We start from the raw sequence: 21,112 nt of genomic DNA, 5'->3' as shown, positions 1-21,112 counted from the left end.
CCTTGAGGTCATTATGCTTTGGACCCAGGAACTGGGCTGCCCAGTGACTGCTGGTCAGTCCTGTAAGGTGTGCTTGGATCCTCTCCCTTAGAATTTGAATTATGAGCTGGATACAGAAAAATGGAAGCAACAGAGGAAGAGACACAGGGTCATAGAGACACATAATGGCTGGAGACTGAAGTATGGAGCCCTAAGGAAACAAGGTAAAAAGTGAAATCCATTCCATTTCCATATAGGCTGGCTAGGGGCTACTGAAACTGTTTTTATTTATTTCTAATGTTACTAATAATACAACTTTCTATTTGATCTAACTTAAGTATGTAGTATTTTAAACAGAAAAAGCCCAACACAACATCCACATCTACATTTACGTGCCTACTGACTGCATAATACTCCATTGTACGGAGATGGCATAATGTGTTTAACCAATTTACTTTCAAGTTTTTCATTTAGTATCAAACTTTCAATACATAGGCTTGTACACATAGCATTTTATACTTGTCTGATTATTTCTTAAACTCCTAAAAGTTGTGAGTTATTGTTATAGTGTACAGGAAATAAATATATTAGAACATCTTCTAAAATATTTATTTACTTAAGCATTTGTGTTTGTCTTCATAAATCACATGTATAGAAATGTTGGAGGAAGTTAAAAAAATGAACCATATTGGTGACAGTCACAAGTGAAGTGAGAACAAGGTTTAACCAATGTGTCTTATTCATATCTACGAATAAGTTCTTGCTTACATGTGTTGGGTGCTTATAAACCAGACACTCTGCATGAATGAGATGCTTTGCAAACAGCAACCATCCAATAAATAATCATTTGATTGAACCACAGAGAAACAAGCTTACCTGATTCCTGTGGCCAATGCTATAGGTGTTCGAGAAAGCCGCGATAATGTTTCTATAACCTGAGAAGAGAGTAGAGTGTTCATTGGACATGTATTTCAGAGAAGATAAGATTTTTTTCCCAAAATGGTAGTTTTACAATCTAATTTAACAATGACGGCAGAAATATAAATTTGCAGATGCCAAAGAAGTACAGAATGGGAAGAGCTGTGATTGAAAAGTACAAATACCTGGCTTACAATTTTGTCCCTTTCTTCAACTTTATTACTAAGTAGATTACTAATCCATTGTTTTGTAGTTTCCTTACCAGTAAAACAAAGAGTTAGACTAGGTAATCCTGAAGGTCTTCTATCTCCACTTCTACAGATGCTGAAAGATCCTGTAAAGGTGCATTGTCCAAAACAGCAGCCACAAGCCACAGCAGGCTATTTAAGTTAATTAAAATTTAGAAGACAAAAAATTAAGTTCCTTAGCTGCCCTAGCCACATTTCAAGCGCCCAGTAGCCACATGTGGCTAGTGGCTGCCGTATTGGCCTCCACAAACATCAAACACTTCCACCATCACAGAAAGTCGATTGGACAGCACTGACGTACAGCAAAGCGGTTTTGAGTGTGGGCTCTTGAGCCAGATCACCGGAGTTCAAATGCTAGCTTTGCCATTTATTAACCATATAACCTTGGGCAAACTACTTAAGTTCTCTGGGCGTCAGTTTTCTCATCTGGACACTGCCTGCAGTAACAATAGATTATTAATAATCATTAGATTATTGTAAGGATTAAGAAGATAACATATTTAAAATATTTAAATGGTAGCTATTCTTTACAATTGCTAACTTTAAGAAAATTACCTTATTCTAATTCTGAGAGTTTTCAGAAAAAGAGTTTCCTACGTTACCCTTGATGGCCTGTAGCTCTTTCAAAGATTCCTTACGAAGCTCTTCAATACCTAATCCTGAACGTAGCTGCTATAGTTTCAGCATTAGTACCTGCCCACTTTCCCCTTCCTTCTCACTTTTATGCCTAAGATCATCTCTTTCAAAGAGTTAGTGAGAAAAATCAATGAGCTAAACATATTTTTCTCATGAAGCCTGTTTCTATGATGATAGATATGATTTTTCCTAACTCTCAAAACTAAACAAAACTTAAAGAGGTTCTACTATAAGTCCTATTCAGAATGAGAAAAAAAGGAAAAAAGGCAAAACTATCTCTGAGTAGAAGTAAGCTTCTAATTCCTCAGTCCAAAGATGGAAACATGAAAGGCAAGCCTCCAGTACTCTGCAGACGTGTCACAGGGCATTAGCCACACACGCACTTACCTCTTACCTACTTCGGGGGGTTGCACGTTGTACGTAGTTATGGTTAGAAACCCACAGCTCTGCAGTAAGAAGCCCTGCACGAGCCCGGCTCACCAGTTTTCAGCTGAGCTCACCTTTACCAGCCTCTATAAAGTGGGGATAACAACTACCTACCTGCCTCATGGAGTTGCCGAAAAAATCAGACGAGACAATGCCCATCAAATGCTTAACTCGATAATTACGAACTTTTACTATTACATAAAATAGTTATTATATACAAATAAAACTTCACAGAAAGACTTTAGCAACTACTTCCCAGTTTAACCTTGTTGAACATTTGATACGAAAGTGAACCACAACCACCTAGATAAAACTTACCGATTAGCTTCCCATAATAAAGATAAAGCGTCTTCAATGAGTCTGTAAATCCAGGAGATCATGAATGAACCAATAATAAATGTATCAAGATAAACTGATTCAAGATAAAAACACTCATTCGCTAAAATTCCAAAATTATGCATTATGGAGTGAAAAGCTTTTGGGAGATTCTGGAATAATTTGTGGAGTAATATTGAGACTCATGAAGTAACTCCATTGTTGAATTTTAGCATGAGTCTTATTCTGATGTGGCACTGGTGGAAACCTACAGGGCGAAACCTGCCTCTGATTCTATTCCACACTGTGGTCCCTGCGGTGTCACTACTTAATAACAAGAAAAATAGCAATAGCATTAATATTGCTATGTATTTTACTATTGCTATTATTTACTTTAACAGAAATGCATTTATCCCTTGGGAATATTTTCTATAATAATTATTATGCATCTACAAGAATGCATTTTCTGTTCCTATTCCTACCAATAACTGGAACTGTTCACAACTGTCCCCCTCCAAAAAAGACTGCAGTTTGATGTTTTCATATAGTTGTCCACCAGAGGGAGCCAGACGATGGTATATTACTTTACTCCTGAATTGAATTGAGTAATTTCTAAAGTACAAACATTTCTGAAAATCAACAAGCCGAAACCAACTCCTACTATTTATTAAAAAGGATTACTCATTACTATTCAGTAATAGAAAAACAGCATAAAGACACAAATTCAGTGGATGAGGAGGATGGAAGGATCATTTGCAGCACATCTTGAAGTGAACTCTCTAAGGACTGTCATTCAGTCTTGTGGCTATCATATTGTACAACTCCATCCATTAACTCCAAGTTTAGCCAAAACAAATAAAGTCTGTTTAGTCAATGTGTTTTTAGAACAGTGTGTATTCTATAAAGGTGGAGTCTATCCGGATTTGGAATAGACAAGTTTACAAATTAATGCCAGATTCTCAAGTCCTCTTTGTGGAGACTGCCATTAGAAATATCTATTCCAGAATATTTACAGAAGAAAATATCCCCACGGAGATTAAGAAGATGATTTTCCCTGAAATGTATTAATTTCTAAATTGTTACCTCAAAATCATGTGAAATTACAGACATGAACTCCCAGAAAGGGGGATAACTAGTCAGAATATTTGCAAGTTAACAGGCCAACAACCAACTCCTAAATGCACATCATGGATTTTCTTTCTTTACCTACATACATCCTCTGTTTGATAAGAAAAGTAGCATTTGTAAAGAAATGAAAATAACTCCAGATAATGTAAATAAAGTGTTACTATGGGAGGAAGGCAGGAGAGGCGGGCAGGGCTTCTGTATGCCTGCTTCAGAAGGGTAGATTAGATCCCAGAACCAATAAACGACCACTGAAAACATTTAAGAAAGAATACAGCAGAGGCAAAACTGCTGATTTTTAGGTCACTCAGCAAAGTGAAGGACAGACCAGGGGAGGAGTCACGGTACACAGTAAGGGGTCAAGATACCCTCTAAGGGATGTTCTCAATTGTCCAGGTGAGAAATGAGAAGTCTGAATTAGGCAGCGGGACAGACAGAAGAGGTGGAATGTGAGAAGTACTCAGGAATAGCAGCTGATGCACTGTGGAGGCGAAGGGAAGAAGAACCGAGGACAAGCTGGGCAGGCTGGTAAGGCACGGGTGTGGCCAGCTCCAATGCTGCCTACTCGAAGCCTCTGGCATGCTCCTGAGCAGGAAGCTCTCGTTCTCTCAGTTTCCCCTGCATGGCTGACCATGCACACCCTGAACTGGACAAGGCCATTCCCTCCTCCAGAGCCTTCTCTGCCGGTCTCCCACCTCCAGTCTGGGTCCTTTGTGTCCCCACAGAACTCTAGACATAACTCTGCTCTAGCATCTATCATTTTATTTAAAAATGTATTTGATATTTAAAATATTTCAGGAGGACTCATGTTTATTTTGTCAAACTGAAATAATACAGTAATATATAAAAGTTGTTCGCCCCTCCCCACCCCCACCCTCTACCTAAAGGGACCAGAGCCAAGAATCCAGTGTGCCTCTTGCAGAACGTTTTTTCCCTTTTCTTTCCGATTATTATTTTAGGGCAATGTGTTCCTATTATACAACACGCTTTTGTCATTTAACAATATATCGGAGATAGCTGTGTCAACACATACAGATCTATTTTATTCATTTTAATGTTGTATAACATTCCAGTATATGAATGTATATAACATAATGATTTAACCATTCTCGTGCCAACAAGCTTTTTCAATGTTTTGTTATTAGAACAATGCCGCAAGTACAAAGACATTTGTCCTTGCCAAATGTCTTTTCAATTGTGAGCAGGTATTTCTATAGGAAAGATTCTTAGATGGGATGACAAGGTCAAAAGGTAAGACCATTGTTCTTCAAAAAATCTGCACGAATTTATACACCCCCTGAAGAGTGTATAAGAATATAACAAGAGGCTGGCCCCGTGGCCGAGTGGTTAAGTTCGCGCACTCCGCTGCAGGCGGCCCAGTGTTTCCTTGGTTCGAATCCTGGGCGCAGACATGGCACTGCTCATCAGACCACGCTGAGGCAGCGTCCCACATGCCACAACTAGAAGGACCCACAACGAAGAATATACAACTATGTACCGGGGAGCTTTGGGGAGAAAAAGGGGAAAAAAATAAAATCTTTAAAAAAAAAAAGAATATAACAAGGCATTGTAATGACCTGTTTATTTGTCTGTCTTTCTCATCCGACAATGGAAAATCCCTTAAGGGCAAGGAAATCAAATTGCTTCTTCACTGTTCTATTTCCATCACCTAGCTCCAGCCAGGCTCATAACAACCACTTAACACGAAAATATTTGTTGCTCAAACAAATGAATGACTAATACTTACCGTGCAAAATTGTTGTGAAGATTAGGGACAATACGTGTAAAGATATGTAAAGAGCTAAGCTTGGCACAAGTGGGGAATGAATAAATAATTGAAGAAGGAGCCCATTATGAAAATTAAATATTAAGTATGAGGAAGAGTTGCCCATCTTCTCAAAGCTAGACACAACCTACCTAGTGGCAACTTCCCCCATCAAATTTGTTCCCTCTAATGATGGTTTTTATTTAGTTTGAGCTCTTTATTTTTACCATCTCCATTAGTCAGTTTAAAAACCATGAAACAAAACAGTTTTCAAAAACAGAATGGCAACATTGTACACGAATAAAGCCACCCATTTTAACTATTCTCTTCAAGGACTTTCTGGCAAATTCTCACTCTGCTTATGTAGCACATTAGTGCTGTTGATATTGTAATTTGTAATTTAAACAAGTCATCCATGCAGAAGCAGTATGTTATAAGCTACTTCTAAGGTCCCGAGTTAAGGAAGCCATGGCACAGAGAATATCTAGAGGGAACCATGGGGACCAGCACGCAGGTCTGCCAAAAAGTACCAATTTGTCATCTCCTTGAGTTCTCTGCTCTGAAGTTTTACCTCTTAACCTTCTCCTTGACCCAACGGAAAGGCTATTATTAAGGTTCTTGCACAGGGGGCTGGATTCAATAGGGGCTCCTATGGAAGCGATCCTCACAGGGAAGAAGGCTCTGCAAGGGCAGTCAGGTGGCTGCAGGCTTGAGCCCCAAGTGCAAGGCAAGCTTAGCAGTTCAACAAGGGTCCACAGCATTGCAGCACCACAGCATGAAGTGACCATCTAGCAGCTGAGGCTAGGGGTGGGGGTCCTGCATCACAGTTCCTGCAGGCTCAAAGCAAGTGCCCGGTGGGGTCATGGAAGAAAAATCTAGGCCCCAGAAGACGTAATTTGGAGTGTGGGCCTGACAGTGCTGGGCTGAATAATTCAGACAGAAGGATAGGCCTGGAGACTACATCAGGTGCAACCCAGAGGCAGCCCAGAGACCTGGTATTACCCAGGCACCCCAGACACCAGAGTCTCTGACAATGAGGCCTAATTCTAAACCCAACCAGATGGTGAGTGTCAGACTAACAATATTTTTCACCTTCACTCTCCTAGGAAATCAACAGAACTCATTATCTTAATTTTCTTTGCAATTCTAATTTCACACAGTAAATTACTCCATTAGGATACTCTGCAGCTTAGTGTCATTTCTAGCAACACATTTTAGATCTTTCCTAAAACACCTAGTTGTTGCTTTGAATACTGTGGGATGCTGTTGAAAAGCATCCCTAGCACATCCTCTAGGGGCAAAGCAAAGCAGCACAGCCAGATAAGATGATAAAACATCATTTCTGTATCAAGATTATGAACCACGGGAAATGCATTTGCATTATTCGAAAGAGTAGAGTATCTATATGGGTTAAGTGGGTCCTAACTACAGTGCAGGCCTTCATAATGACCATAAGTACAAGAGTTATTCTATACTTATTCTTTCTGAGACTTCAAAGGTAAAGTTCCATAGAAAAATAGAACCTCCCTTTAGGAAAGTCACATACTAGACTGGTTAGGAGTGCAAGCTTAAGACTCAGATTTTCTAGGTTCAAATCCCAGCTCCATTTCTCATCAGCTGGGTGACCAAAGCGTTAAGTACATACCTGTGCCTTAGTTCCCTTATCTATATATCTATAAAAACACATACAGGAGAATGTCCTGCACTTCTACTGCTATTTCCTAACGCCATCATTGTGGCCATCATCATTGGTAAAGTAAGATTTGGTCTTTGCAAAGCACTACAGAAAACAAAATGTGACATCTACCTCAAGTTATTACAGGATATAAACAAAAGCTTTCCAGTGGCTGTGCGTACTTTTAATAAATAAGGTTGTACCTCTGTTCCAGAACATGATAGCCAATGTTGCTAATAGCTCACAACAACTGCTGCTAAGCTTGTCTAACTGTAACACTATATTTTAAAAAATGAGGACTGTAGATGGTAAACTTTTTTCTTTTATTTATTCATTTTCTGCTTCCATATAATCAATGTTTAACCCAAATACTCAAATAAGAAATAAACTCCTAAGAGCCTAAGAACAATTGCATTTGAACTTGCTAAAGTGAATTTTAGTAAAAAAAAAAAAAAAAAAACCCAAATGTTCCATGTCTAGTCAACCACGAAGATAACACTTAAAAGGACCAGAATCACATACAGCTCATACAGAATTAAAAGAGCTCTAAGAAGTGACAGTGCAAAGGGATGGGCTCAGAGAAGCTTTAGCATACATCTCCCCACAAGCTCTATCACCTCCATACCTCACTGCCTCAAATAAATATAAAAATCTGTGTAACTACAGTGTGTTTGTCATTTGATCACAATTTTAACAAGTCCTTTAGCTGAATCCCCACCCCCAACCATATGGCGACCCCTCCCAACTCCATCCTACACAGAAATTCGAGAGCCACCACATTTAATTCACTGGTTCTTAATTACTTTAAGTCACAAATCCCTCTGAGAATATGATGAAAGATCTTGGTCCTTTCCTCAGGAAAAAACCTCTATGTATATATATTAATATACACATACATAAGTATACACAATTCTGCATTTCATCTCAAGAAATCCAGGGACCTCCTGAAGATCACTCATGGATTTCCTACCTTCTCACTCAACCTCCTCCTTTGCCTATAAGGAAACTAAGGCCCAAAAAAGTTGACTAACTTGTCCAAGATCAAAGAACCAGCAGTAGCAGAAGTGATACCAGAATCCAGGTCCCTTCTCTTCTGTCTAGTTTCCACTTCACCATCCTGTCTATAAGTCTCCCACATTTACTTAGTGAATGTCTACTGAACACTCACTGTGGGTCAGACACACCTGATAAACTCCGCATACTGCGGGTAACGAAACGGAGATTACACAATTTCTACTTTCAAAATCCCACCATCTATTGGGAAACACCTCAAGGGTGGTTAGTGAAAACAGAGACCTAGTACTACAAAGTGTGTGTGCAGCCCAGAGGAGAGAGCAGACCAGCTGTCCCCTCCAGCCTAAAGGTCAGAGTAGGGGAGGCTCAAAAGGCTTTTTAGAAGAGCTGACACCAGCTACATCTTGAAGGGCAGTCAGGAATTTCCCAGACTCTGCTTGAAGATTAAAAGAGTCCTGATGGGTGAGAATTACCACCCTCTGGCCCCACTCCCTCTAACACCATGTCCTCCAATGAGAATGCTTTCAGATTCTAAGCAGTCACCTGCACCTTACTCACTGAGAAGCTTTTTGTAGTTGCCATTTCCTGAATAATATTTTCCTTATTTGGTTAACACTGGATATTTTTCAGGTTCTAAGAGATGAAGTCATTAGCAAGTCTTTTCTAAACCAAACAGACCTGTATTTGCCTCATGAGGCATTTCCACACCACTATGGCCTGCTTCCTCTGAGGTCTTGGCCTCTTCAATCTGCCTCTAAAGACCCCAAACAGAGCATCTTTCCTTTGAACCAGCTCTGCTTCCAACTGCCAATGAGCCCACAGTCTCACTCCTCTCCCTCACCTGGCTAGCCAGTAGGGAACTTTCTAGACTTGTACTTCACCTTCACACCCCAGGTCTAAATCCTATCAAACTTCTCTCAGATCCTTTTAAACTCTCTCAGATCCAACTCTTTCTCTCTTCCTGTACCTTTGCCTTGCTCCAGGTCCTCTCTATTTCTGGCCTCAATTATTGGAAAGCCTTCCAATTTTGTCCCCATGCCTTCAATTTCACTCCTTTGAAATTCCTCTTCTATTTGGCTACCATAAAGGTTGTATGACATTTCAAAACTGTCAGTCTGATCACCCCACCATCACCACTATGCCCACCTTAAAATTATTAAATGTCACCCCTGCAAATTGTTTAGCAGCATACTCATGAGTCTTCAACTGATCTGATCTGCTCCCCTGTCCCCTTCCAGCCTGACTCTGCCTCCACATTTCCCCTGTTCAGCCCTACCCCGCCACCTTGCCTGCTGTGCTCCAGACAGATTCTGGAACCACCCAGACAAATTCTAGCAGAGCATAAAATTCACTTTACTATAATTCACAGAGGTGGTTTCAAAATTAATTTCATACTAAAGAGCAGGCAGAAAAAAGCAAACTGGGACCAGCAATGCTAATTTTCTCACACCAAGTAAAAGGAGTTGTAAGCAACTTTTTTTTACACACAGTTTCAACCATGCCCCAAGTTCGAATACGAAAGCAGATGAAACCTGGACTTCCTCAGCGCTGAGTTAGCTGTCTGGATGCATAATTCTCTAGTTAGAAGTCAGAAGGAACACAAATCCTCACTGCTTCTCCTAAACTGACACTGGTCTGTTAGGCGTGTTGAACTTAGTAGGCAAATAAGAAAGAATTCACTTGTTTGTAGACAACAGTAAAAGAAATACTGTAGTTTTGAAAATGTAATCTTATTTGCAAATCATTCCCTGCCTTTATGCAGAGAGTAGAGATACAATCTACAAAGATTATACGGCAATTTTAATGTGTTCACTACCAAGAATGGGAATAGAATTGTGGACCCTGTAGGTAAACACCGATTACTCACTGTACAATTACAGTAATGACTAGCAGAGCAGTTGAGGTTGTAGCAATGTCATTACCAGCTCCCTCGGAACCCACCATGGCTTCCGCACAACTCACTGTAAGCAGACGTGTCCTATGTGTTAGAATCAGGCTAGAGGAGAGGTTGTTTATGAGATCTGAAATAGACTGGGAGAGTTCTATGTGACTTAAGGGACTTGGAAAATATAATGAATTTTCAAAGCTGCCCACAAATCATACAGCCAGGGCAAAGTCAACACATTTTCTAAACTCGGCTCACTTTCAAAGTCACACAATTCACTTACAAAGACCTCTGCTTCCTGAACGCTGCCCACATGGCTATTACCACTTTAAAGGATGAAATGGCATAGAGTGCAGGAACCAAAAGGCAATGCCAGAGTGACAGGATCTGACAGGGGAGAAGAACATGTCCATTTTGGTCAGCCCAGAGAGGCCCCATCTTTTGTCCCAGCCGCAGGACTGCTCACAGAGCATAACAAAGTGCCTGCAAGCTATTCTCGGATTTCAAATCACCTAACAGAAATCACACCTTTGCCTACAAGACTAGGAGAATAAAATGACAGTCCTTAAATGTCTCTTCATTCTGGCTGGTTTGGCAACACTGGTCATTTCATATTGCTTGAAAGTGTTCATTTCATATGCACTTGAAAAATTAAAAAGGAAGTAAACTAATTCTTTATTAAAAATAAATACAGAAAGAAATGGAGTTTCTAGACCAGAGCTGGCCAAAAGAAGTATGTGAACCACATACATAATTTTTAAATTCTAAGAAGCCACATCAGAAAAAATCAAAACAGGTGAAATTAATTTTAACCATATAACTTAATTCAATATATCTACAATATTATCATTTGAATATGTAATCAAGATAAAAATCAAGACAATTTACATTGTGTTTTCATACTAAATCTTCAAAATCTGGCGCACGTTTTACAGTTACGGCACATCTCGGTTCACACAGGCATATTTTGAGTCCTCAACAGCCACATGTGGTTAATGGCTACCATATTGGACAACACAAATCCAGACAAAACCCTTCAGAGCACTCAGAAATATAGTGGAAAAGGAAATAGATCTATAGTGAAGAAAAGATTGGGCCAAACTCCTCTTTTTACAAATGCAGGTGGTAGCTTAAGAGTGACGTGGAACCCAAAGACCCCACAACTCAAAGTGGTCAAATCGGAGCTAGAGCCTACACTTCTAGACGCCCACGGCCCTTCCCAGTGGAACCAGGGAAGTGCTAAAGAGCCTCTGAAAAGGGAGAGGAGAGCCCTGGGGAAGGAGGAAACTGCCCCTCCACACAGTCCTTTTCTGCTTCACATTTCCCCGCTGTCTATAAATGCCAATTGCTTAATCCTTGTCTCAGCCAGTCAATCTGACAGTCACCCATCAGGACATTCACCACCTACCATTACCAGGCTCAGCCCTGTGGACACTCACTGAACAAGCTGGACAAGTCCTCTGCCCATAGTGCGCTCACAGTAGAGCTGGGAGAGAGACGAGCAAATAATCACAAAGATACACGTATACAATGACCCAGGTGGGAAGAGTTACAGAGGAATGATGCACAGTGCTTGTAAGAATGTAAGAAAGGGACATCTTTATCCAAGACTTTAAGGAATGCTTCTCAAGGAAGGGACATCAGAGTTCAGATCTGAATTTCTAACGGGGTGACCAGGCCCACCATTCTAGCATTTTTCACACAAAAGCACCAATGTTTTTAGCACATACTATAGACTGAATGTTCATATCCCCCCAAAATTAATATTTTGAAACCTAATCCCCAATGTGAGGATACTGAGATGTGGGGCCTTTGGGAGGTGATTAGGTCATAAGGGCAGGGCCCTCATGAGTGGGATTAGTGCTTATAAAAGAGACCCCAGAGAGCTCACACCCCTCTTCTATCATGTGAGGACACAGCGAAAAGACATCTATGAACCAGGAAGTGGGCCCTCACCAGACACCGTATCTGCTGATGCCTTGATTTTGGACTTTCCAGCCTCTGAAATGTGAGAAATAAATTTCTGTTGTGTAAACCATCCAGTCTATGGTATTTTGTTATAGCAGCCCAAATGGACACTGAGAAAGTGTCCAACATCATTCTTTTCTTCCATTTATTTCTAACCCCATTTATTCTTGTTCTTTCTCCTAAACAGGGAAGGACAGTGAGTTCCAGAGATCAATAAACTCACCAAAGTTTGAGAGCCAGTCTGCACTGTGATGAGAATGGACTCCCAAATATCTACCTCCCAACAGGGGCTTTTCCCCTCTGACTTGGCTGCATTTATCAAACTTGACAAGTTACAATACAACTTCCCACGCATCCTAAGATGGGTTAGATCCAGACTGCCAACGGCTTTTGCATGCCATGTGAAAGTTAGAACTTCATTTCACAGGCCACAGAGTTAGACAAGGTTTTTAAGGAGGGCAGTAACATGTTCCGATTTGTTTTCTGGGATAACCATGCTGGCAGTTCAACAGCTTAACTCAAAATGAAACAGACTGGTGGAAAGGAGACTAGAGAAGAGAGACTACTGAAATAGCTCAGGTCACAAAGCACACAGGCTGACCCAAGGCACCACGACATAGAAGAAGGGATACATGCAAGAGCGTTTCAAAATATACTCAACTAAGGAAGACAGACAACCACACAAATGTGGTTCTCAGATGGCTAAGACCCATGTTTCTCAACCCTGGCTGAACGTCAGGATCACCTGGAGAGCTTTTGAAAAACACCAATATCCAGAACTCATTTTCATAAAATGACTTAAACCATCTGTGATGGGGCCCGAGCTTCAGGACGTTTTAAAAGCTTCCCAGGTGAGTCTAATATACAGCCAGTGTTAAAAATCACTGGCCTGGATACTAGAACAGCTTTCTTAATCCTTAAAGACAAACAGAATCAGGATACTTTTTCTTTCACTCTTTAATTTAGTAAATAATTATTGAGTGCCTAAGACAGTCAGGCACTAGGCTAAGTGCTTGGTTTTATTTAATCTTACTTCACAAAACCTATGAGTTATATGAGATTTTTAACTTTAAAACAAGGACACTCTAAGGGTCAGCGAGGTGAAGTGATTTCTCACAACATGTAAGGTCGATGGCAGAACCTGGATTTGAACCCAGTTCTGAATATTCACATCTGCTAAAAGCAGGTGATCTTGTCAGTACCTTTAGTGTTGGACCTTTAGGTAAGATTTGACTTATAGAGCTCCTTAATTCTCAGATATCTTGACTCCCAAGGAGTGTAAACACCTCAAAATCTAAACCATGGCCCATTGTTCCTGAACCCTCGTCTGTGTGTAACACCATGGGAGCAACTACAGCATCTAAACTCAACTGCTACTGAATCCACCATCACACTGCTAAAGCAAGTGTGGGGTATTTTTTCTATATTTTGCCAAAATAGAAGCCTTGTCTATATTTTATAGGAAAACTTTTTCAGTGTTACAATACACTAAAGTATTATGGAAATATAAATGCCATATATTCATAGCCTAAAATAACTCCTTTATTAGTGTAGCTCAAATTCGTATGAAAATATAAACACGTCATAACAGTAACTTCCTATGCCTTTTTATTCTGACCAATAAACAGGAAACATATACTGTTACAACAACAGCCAATAAAGCCCATGTAAATTTCAACAAGTAACAAAGACACTACTATTTACTAAACTAGAACTGCCTCATTATGTAGTCATACTAATTGCTTATGAAACTCTATTAGTAAGTTTGGTTTATAGCATTTGGGTACAAATTCATGTATAATAAAATGCCAAAGAAAAATGCATACGATAATTAATTCTAACTTATTTCCACATCTTAAACTCAGGGTGTAGAGTTTACCTGGGGAAATAATTAATTTATATGTAAAATCTTCTTGTACTATCAAATTGAATACAAGAGAAGCAGTTAACACAACAGAACCCACTTAGAAGTCTATGACTGCTCAAAGCTGGAGCCCCTCAGCTTGTGCTCCTCCTTCTGGGTGGCAAATAAGACTGTAAGGAAACATAATATTCTCATTTCTTTTAAGGATTATTTCTCTGTTTGGAAGCATAAATATTTATATGTATTTAAAGTTAAGCTTACCCAAACAAAAACGACAGTGAAAAACTATTGAGTGCTATTATACATTAGTACACACATGTATATGCCAGGCTCTGTGCTGAGCACTTTACAAACATTATTAAATGCTCATGACAACCTTACAAAGAAAATAAAATCATCTTTATTTTAGACATAGCTAAGCTGACGGATAGAGAGGTTAAAGAGGTCACAGTCACAGAGGCAGTACATGGGAAAGCCAACACCCGCCAACAGGTGTTCTCACCCTGGGTGTGGGTGCTCTTGACCACTAAACACACTGCCTCCCATGTGAAACACTGATGCCACACGGTTTGAGAGCTACAAAGTAGTGAAAGGTACAGTCCTTTCACTGTGGTCCAGAAGCAAGTGTCCTACCTAGAGAAACCAAGCAAGCCCACACATGCGCAGGCCCACATGCTGGAAACCAAAACCACAAAAATCAAGACAGCTCATGATTACTGCTGATAAATTGGAGAGCCAGCTAGGGCTACGGGATTTCAAAGAGAAAGTGTCTGTGCTATAATTCACTACCATTTTTATATTTTTTTATAACTTCTCACATTTGAAATAGTACATATCTATTTATTATCTGTCTCCCTGAACTACAGTATAAGCTCCATGAGAGCAGGGAGTTTGTGAGCTCTGTTCACTGCAGCATCCACAGTACCTGGAAACCACACAGCACATGGATGCTCAGTAACTATATTTGAACAAGGGAACAACCAAGCGGCATGTACAATAGGAGCAAATATTTGGAGATGAGGACCACGGGTTCATAATGGGTGAGTGTGAAATAGGGTTGAAGAGGCAAGCTGGAGGCAGACAGTTTTAAACGCTAAGGTAAGGAGGTTGACCTTTATTGTTTATATTATGAGAAGCCAATAAAGGTTTTGAGCTGGAGAATGAACTGTCAAAAAGCAATATGTTAACAATACTAATCTGGTGGCTGCACAAGATAGTTCAGAGGAAGAAGCCTGAACCTAGGAAGCTGTTTTAACAATAGCCTAGCTCTGAATTGATTATGGAATAAACCTGGGAGATGGTAAAGGAAATGGATATGACAAGCATAATGAAAAAGGGTCAACCCAATGTATGTACTGCTGGGCACACCAAATCCCAGAGGAACAGGTCTACTTGAACAAACTTTAGGAAATCTGATCTGACTCTCCTTTATTACAGTGTAGAAGATGCATTAAAGAGAGGATTAAATCCAGGCATTATTCAGAAATGTGATTCTGTTCCTGTGGGGACCAAAGATAGCTCTGGTTGACAATGGTTGAAATAGATGACCCAGAGCCATCAAGAATCTCAGAGATCCATGAGACTGGGATATCTCACATCAAGGCTGCAGACCTGAACATGAGTCAGGCTGGATTCACAAATCTGGGATTGGCTGGCAATTAGCCAGTCTCCTACCAAAGGATTTGCAACTACTTGTGGTGTGTGTATATGTGTGTGCAGGGAGGGGGGTGGAAGCGTCACACACAGACCAGTACTAATGATGTAAGGTTTTTATAGATACATTTGATTCATACTTTTTTCCCCTCATCTTGCTTTTCTGCTTCTCAGCCTTTGCTGAGGATCATGTGCAATCATGGCACATTAAGTTTTCCTTTCCACATAAATTATATTGGATTTAATCAGCTTTTCGAAATCCATTTGCATTATGATTTAGGAAAAAAGCTTAAGATTAACTTTTATTTTTATTATTTAATTTCATTTTGAGATCCCCTCTTCCTTTCATTCCAATTTCATTCTGATTTTCTCTTTAGAAGTAACTAGTTGAATTACTTAGTTATTTTTGAAGTCGTATAACAATACTGCTGGTTTAGAACTCTGTTACCTATGACCTTTAAATCCTAAAAGAGATTTTACCTTAAGTGCCCAGGAAGGCTTCTTTTTCGGGAACATGGATATTTTGCAATGAGTAAGGAGTACTTGTTAGTTATGATCTCCTCTGAGTGTATGTGGTTCATCAGAGATAATCTGAACTTCCCTTAGAGTCTAAGTATTTACCTGAGAGTCCAAGTATTATATTTGAGAAAATAATCCTCTCAAAGGCTGTAGAAACACAGCACAGCCCTGATGGGCAGCATGAAACCAATCAGCATGCAGTGCTGTACTCTGATGCTCCTGGTCCAATTTTTCCTTTGAGGCAGTTTTTTATTTGATATTTTGTTCCAGCTTAACCTCAGGTGAACTGTTTCACCTGGAAGAATGGATATAGTTTACTTAAACGACAAAAAGAGAGACAAAAAGAAAGTCACTGAAGTTCAAAATTCTTTCATGAGAGTTATTCAGGAGTCATCAGCATCCTCTTCAGAAGCTGTTTCTCAGATATTCTTTCCAGCCAACCTTGGAAAACAGACTCAGACATGGAAGACACCAGACACACAGTGCTTGGTTTCACCCGCCAAGCCGATTTGCCTCCTGGCAGTCTCCAGGAATGGAACAGCACTGAATAAGAAAACAGCTGTATATAGATGAAATTATCAAGATAATTCCCGTCTAAATAACTTAGTAAATTATAGCCTTTAAACCCTTGCCGTGATGGCATCCCTCATGCAGCCATTGTGCTATATCAAAATCCCTATGGCACAATAAAATTCCTTGGACGGAGAGAACCAGAATGGATCCACCTCCTATCGGCTTCTGTGCCATGATACGTTGTGGTCTAATAATAATATATTTCTGTTTAGATACTGTTCTCTGTTTTCTTTTTATTATCTTCTGTCTTAAACACCCCCCAAAAATGAATACCCTGTCAAAATATGGCATATTTAAGAGGTTTTAAAATCTGGATGGTCTTTTAGGGTTATTTCCTCCAGAGATACTTGATAGCAACTTGAATTAAGAGGATAAAACCCTCCAGTGGCGTCTAGACTCAAACATTTATATCCAGTTATAAAAATTTGGATAAGTCAGGGGTCTTTTAACACTATAGAGAGAGGAAACCTGAACTGATGCAAAGAGCTCTTTGTGAAATAGAACATTCAGATCCTTATGATTGGTCCAAAGGGACATTTTGAATTGGATGTTTCAAAGCAGCTATTTTGATAAGGCCAGGTCAAAAGAGCTGTGCTTGTTAGGAAGTAATGAACTGAAAGATACTCCTGACCCCATCAAATCCCTGATGCCCACACTGATCCTCACTTCATTCTTAACTCCCATCCCAACAAATTGTAACTCCCAGAGTTGAAGATGGGGTGAAAGTTCAAGAATGGGGTAAGTGATTACTTGAATTAAAACAAACAAAACAAAATGGAAAGCTTTGTGTTATTTTTTTCAGGCCACATCAAAAAGTCTCTGGCATCAAATGGTATATCAAAGTGGCTCCTACAAAATGGCTTTGTCATCATGACTGCCTCAAAACATCATGCAACCAGCATGGGACTACACAGAGAGTCTGATTCTGGTTCCAGCTGTGACTCACTGTGAGAGCATGGACAGATCACGTGGTTTCTCTGGGCCCCAGGCCCTCATCTCGAAATGATGGGCTAGTTAGGTCTCTAGCTTTAACTCGAACCAACTAAGCTGCCATACCTCCGACTCCTAACAGTGAGCCAATAGTAGCACAACTTGGCCACTTATTTTTTGGGGGATCAGTTCTCTTAGAAACAAGACCTGTGTACTGGTGCCAATGAACTGGACTGTCCAGACATGTTCTATAAGTTGATGCAAATGATTCAGTGGAAAGGCTCTATATGCTTTTTCTACTAAAATGTATAAATATTAATTTCCCTCAATATATGATGGGCACAATTTTTTGACCCTCAACCCCTTTAAAAGCATAGGAATCTGTTTTTGGCCTAAATAAGGATCAAAGATTTATATTTATGTTTATAGGTATATGTAAAAAAATGCCTCACAAAATAAATTCCTAGGAATCATGGCAGAGTCAATAATTTTTGAGTAGTCTGGTGAGTGGAGTTAAAAAAAAAAATAGACATGTACTATCATTTGTAAAGAAAAGTAAAACCTTTAAGTATATTTATATAAGTTTACCATATAAAAACCTTTTTCATATCATAAGGGCATACTGCTTAAATTTTTTTGCCACCAATATAGTTGATTCATTTTTCTTACCTTCCCCTCCTAAAAACATTAAATAGTTTAATTCAATCAAGTTCAAATCTACTTTCTGGTTCTGATGAATAAAATAACTTTAAAAGATAAGTGAAAAAATATATAGTTTAACTTCCAGGTAGGATAGTAAAAGTCCTAAAATTACTGAAATGTGGAAGAAGGTACTAATTTTAGTATGATTATTATTAGATACCATTTTTCAGAGCTGACTGTGTGTCAGGAACTCTACAAAAACCTGTGAGGTAGGAATTATGCCCATTTTACACAGGAGGAAACAGTATCAGGGAAATCACATAAACGGTCTAACAGTCAGTGGAACTCACATCCCAGCCACATTAGCTTTCTTATGACACCAGTTTGCCCTTTAGTAATTCTCAAGCTTGGAGACGTTACTTATTGTTAGTTTTCACTTCATCCTTCACTTAATAAATATTTATTGAGTATCAGCACCTGCCATAAATTCCACTAGGTGTCAGGGATAAAAAGAAGCATAACTTTCAGTCCCTTTCCTCAAGGGATTCCCAATACTGTGGAAAAGAGAAGCTGAAAACCAACCATTGCAATCCAATGTGAAGTGCTGTGAACGAGGCATTCACAGGGCTCCAGAAAGCACAAAAAGAGTCAAGACCAACTGGATCTATGGGCTGGGGAGGTTTTCCAGTGAGTTAGACTGGAATAACATGTTAAAGGATGATTAGAGATGTGTTATGCGGACAACAGTGGAGAATAACACGCAAGATAGAAAAACAGCAGAGACATAAAAGAGTAGAGCACTTAGGAAAAATGATGTTATGCCTCAATACCCCTATTGCTTCCAGGTTGTGGGAAAAGTGAGTGGAGAATGAGAGAGGGGAAATACCAAGTTAAAAATTTTTTAAACCTCTGCTTCTATTTAGAGCAGTAGTTCTCAAACCTCACTCTGCATCAATAACACCTGGAGGACTCGTTAGAGCACAGACAGCTGGGCCTCACCTCCAGAGTTTCCAATTCAGTAGGCCTGGGGTGGGACCTGAGAGTTCACATTTCTAACAAGTTCTCAGATGCCACCAATGCCGTCAGTCTGGGGACCACACTTTTGAGAACCACTCATATAGAGAGAGAAGTCATGGAAAGATTAACACAAAAGCACAGTCTTAAAATATATTCTCTTTCAGCTTTCCCCTAAATATTAATCTAGATAAGTTTGGATTAAAAACGTTAAAAATAATTACATACAGGCCTACTTGATGTAAATAGCCTTGTGGAACGAACACAAACCAACAAAGGAAAATTCTAAAGAAGCTGAATTTATAATTCAGTTCATGCATTTTTGAGCATTTACTCTAATTCTCCCTTCTAAAAGCTAGGTTGTTTGAGAAGCTCTCTTGCCTTTCCACCGCTCTCTGTACAGAGGAAACGGCCTGTGTAGACATAGGAAGGGGTACTCTCAGACCTGGCTGCAGCACCAACGTGGCCCCATGCTCCCAACCCATGCCTTACCTCCCAATCCGCGGCCCAATGGCAGCCTGTGCTTCCAATAAACAGAATATACAAGGACATATGCGAGACTGTCAAAGACAGCAGCTATCTAGAAAGTGAAACTGCTATGAAATTTCACTTTTGTTTTTATTTATTTCTATATTGTTTGAAGTTTCACTAATAGGTGTACATTATACTTTTATTCAAAAAAGGAACTTTTTTAAATGCAAAGACGCTTTCAGAATTACACAGCAAACAGAAATGTTTTTCAGACTTTTTCTTTATTGCTCTGTGGAGCCAGCCCTTTGTTCAAACAAAATATTATCAGAAGCGCAAAGCTTAAGACTGACGAAAGTAGAGCTGATCAAAGAAGGTGATAATGGAGAGGTGACAGACCCAAAAATTCTTTGAGGAATATCAACCTTACTGTTTCTTGAGATAATTATAGCACTTTGAAAGAGCACATTTTTAAAATTTTTTTGAGGAAGATTAGCCCTGAGCTAACATCCACCACCAAACCTCCTCTTTTTGCTGAGCAAGACTGGCTCTGAGCTAACCTCTGTGCCCATCTTTCTCTACTTTATATGTGGGATGCCTGCCACAGCATGGCTTGATAAGCAGTGCACGGGTCCGTGCCCAGGATGCAAACCCACGAAGCCCAGGCCCCCAAAGCAGAGCATGCAAACTTAACCACTGTGCCACTGGGCTGGCCCCTGAAAGGGTACTTTTCATTTAGCTATATACATTCTGGATTTTACTTCAAGTTGTATCATGTCATATTTGTGCCTTATACAATCTATTGGCATGTCAATTAACTGTGGGAAGTTTCCTGATTCAAAATTAGTTTCCTTATTTGCCTTCTCTGGTTTTGGTGTTCACTCATCGAAAAAAGAAAGATATCAGGTTCTATCAGATTGAAAAAAATCTAAAATTGAAGTAACACAAATATAACTTCCAATGTTCCCGATTTAATTTCTTCATATCCAAATCTGTCTGAATGGCAACTGAACTAAATGTAAACTGAGTCACACACACACCAAAGAAGGTGGGGGAAGGCTGTCTGGCATAAATATAGAATAAGATGTAAACCAATATATAATAACTTACTTTCCAGCAGTACCAACTTCTCACTATTTTCAACCCTTGAGGGTAGGAGCATACTTAGGAATATTTGGCACCATTTTCCTTGCTGTGGAAAATACTAATATTCTAATTTAATATAAAGCATGACCAACAATCCTAACCACTCATTATATTTTTTCTCCAAGTGAGGTTTCACTCATCTAACGCTCTTATAGCACAAGCCTGACATAACCACAAATGTTACACACAAATACACAGTGGATTTTATTTTCTAGTGCTTATCATCATCATCCAAAAAAGTATTACTTAAAGCCACAGAAACTTGGTTTCTAGGTGTCAAAATAATCATTTGAAATCAGAGTACTTTTCCAAGAAAGGTCATTTCAGTGCAAATGCTAATGCTCTCTTC

At 39.5% G+C, this 21,112-nt stretch overlaps 1 protein-coding gene across 4 annotated transcripts in view; it reads right to left on the bottom strand.

Annotated features, from left to right (window-relative positions):
• The window catches only part of VAV3 (vav guanine nucleotide exchange factor 3), a 352,547-nt gene that overhangs the window by 190,060 nt on the left and 141,375 nt on the right, over positions 1–21,112 (bottom strand). For 2 of the 4 annotated variants that reach the window (XM_070608038.1, XM_070608039.1), the window contains exons 1-2: positions 19,642–19,727; positions 856–914 (exon numbers count right to left, since the gene is read on the bottom strand). In XM_070608038.1, the coding sequence (XP_070464139.1) occupies positions 856–914; positions 19,642–19,701 (119 nt within the window). In that variant the 5' untranslated portion in view covers positions 19,702–19,727. Of the gene's footprint in view, positions 1–855; positions 915–19,641; positions 19,728–21,112 lie in introns of those variants that run through there. The other 2 variants (XM_070608037.1, XM_008518842.2) reach the window with 1 other exon arrangement.

This window comes from Equus przewalskii, unplaced genomic scaffold (assembly GCF_037783145.1).
Source record: "Equus przewalskii isolate Varuska unplaced genomic scaffold, EquPr2 ChrUn-13, whole genome shotgun sequence".
Classification (NCBI taxonomy): Eukaryota; Metazoa; Chordata; class Mammalia; order Perissodactyla; family Equidae; genus Equus; species Equus przewalskii.
Note: the sequence above shows the minus strand (reverse complement) of the source record. Positions and strands in the feature narration are given on the sequence as shown.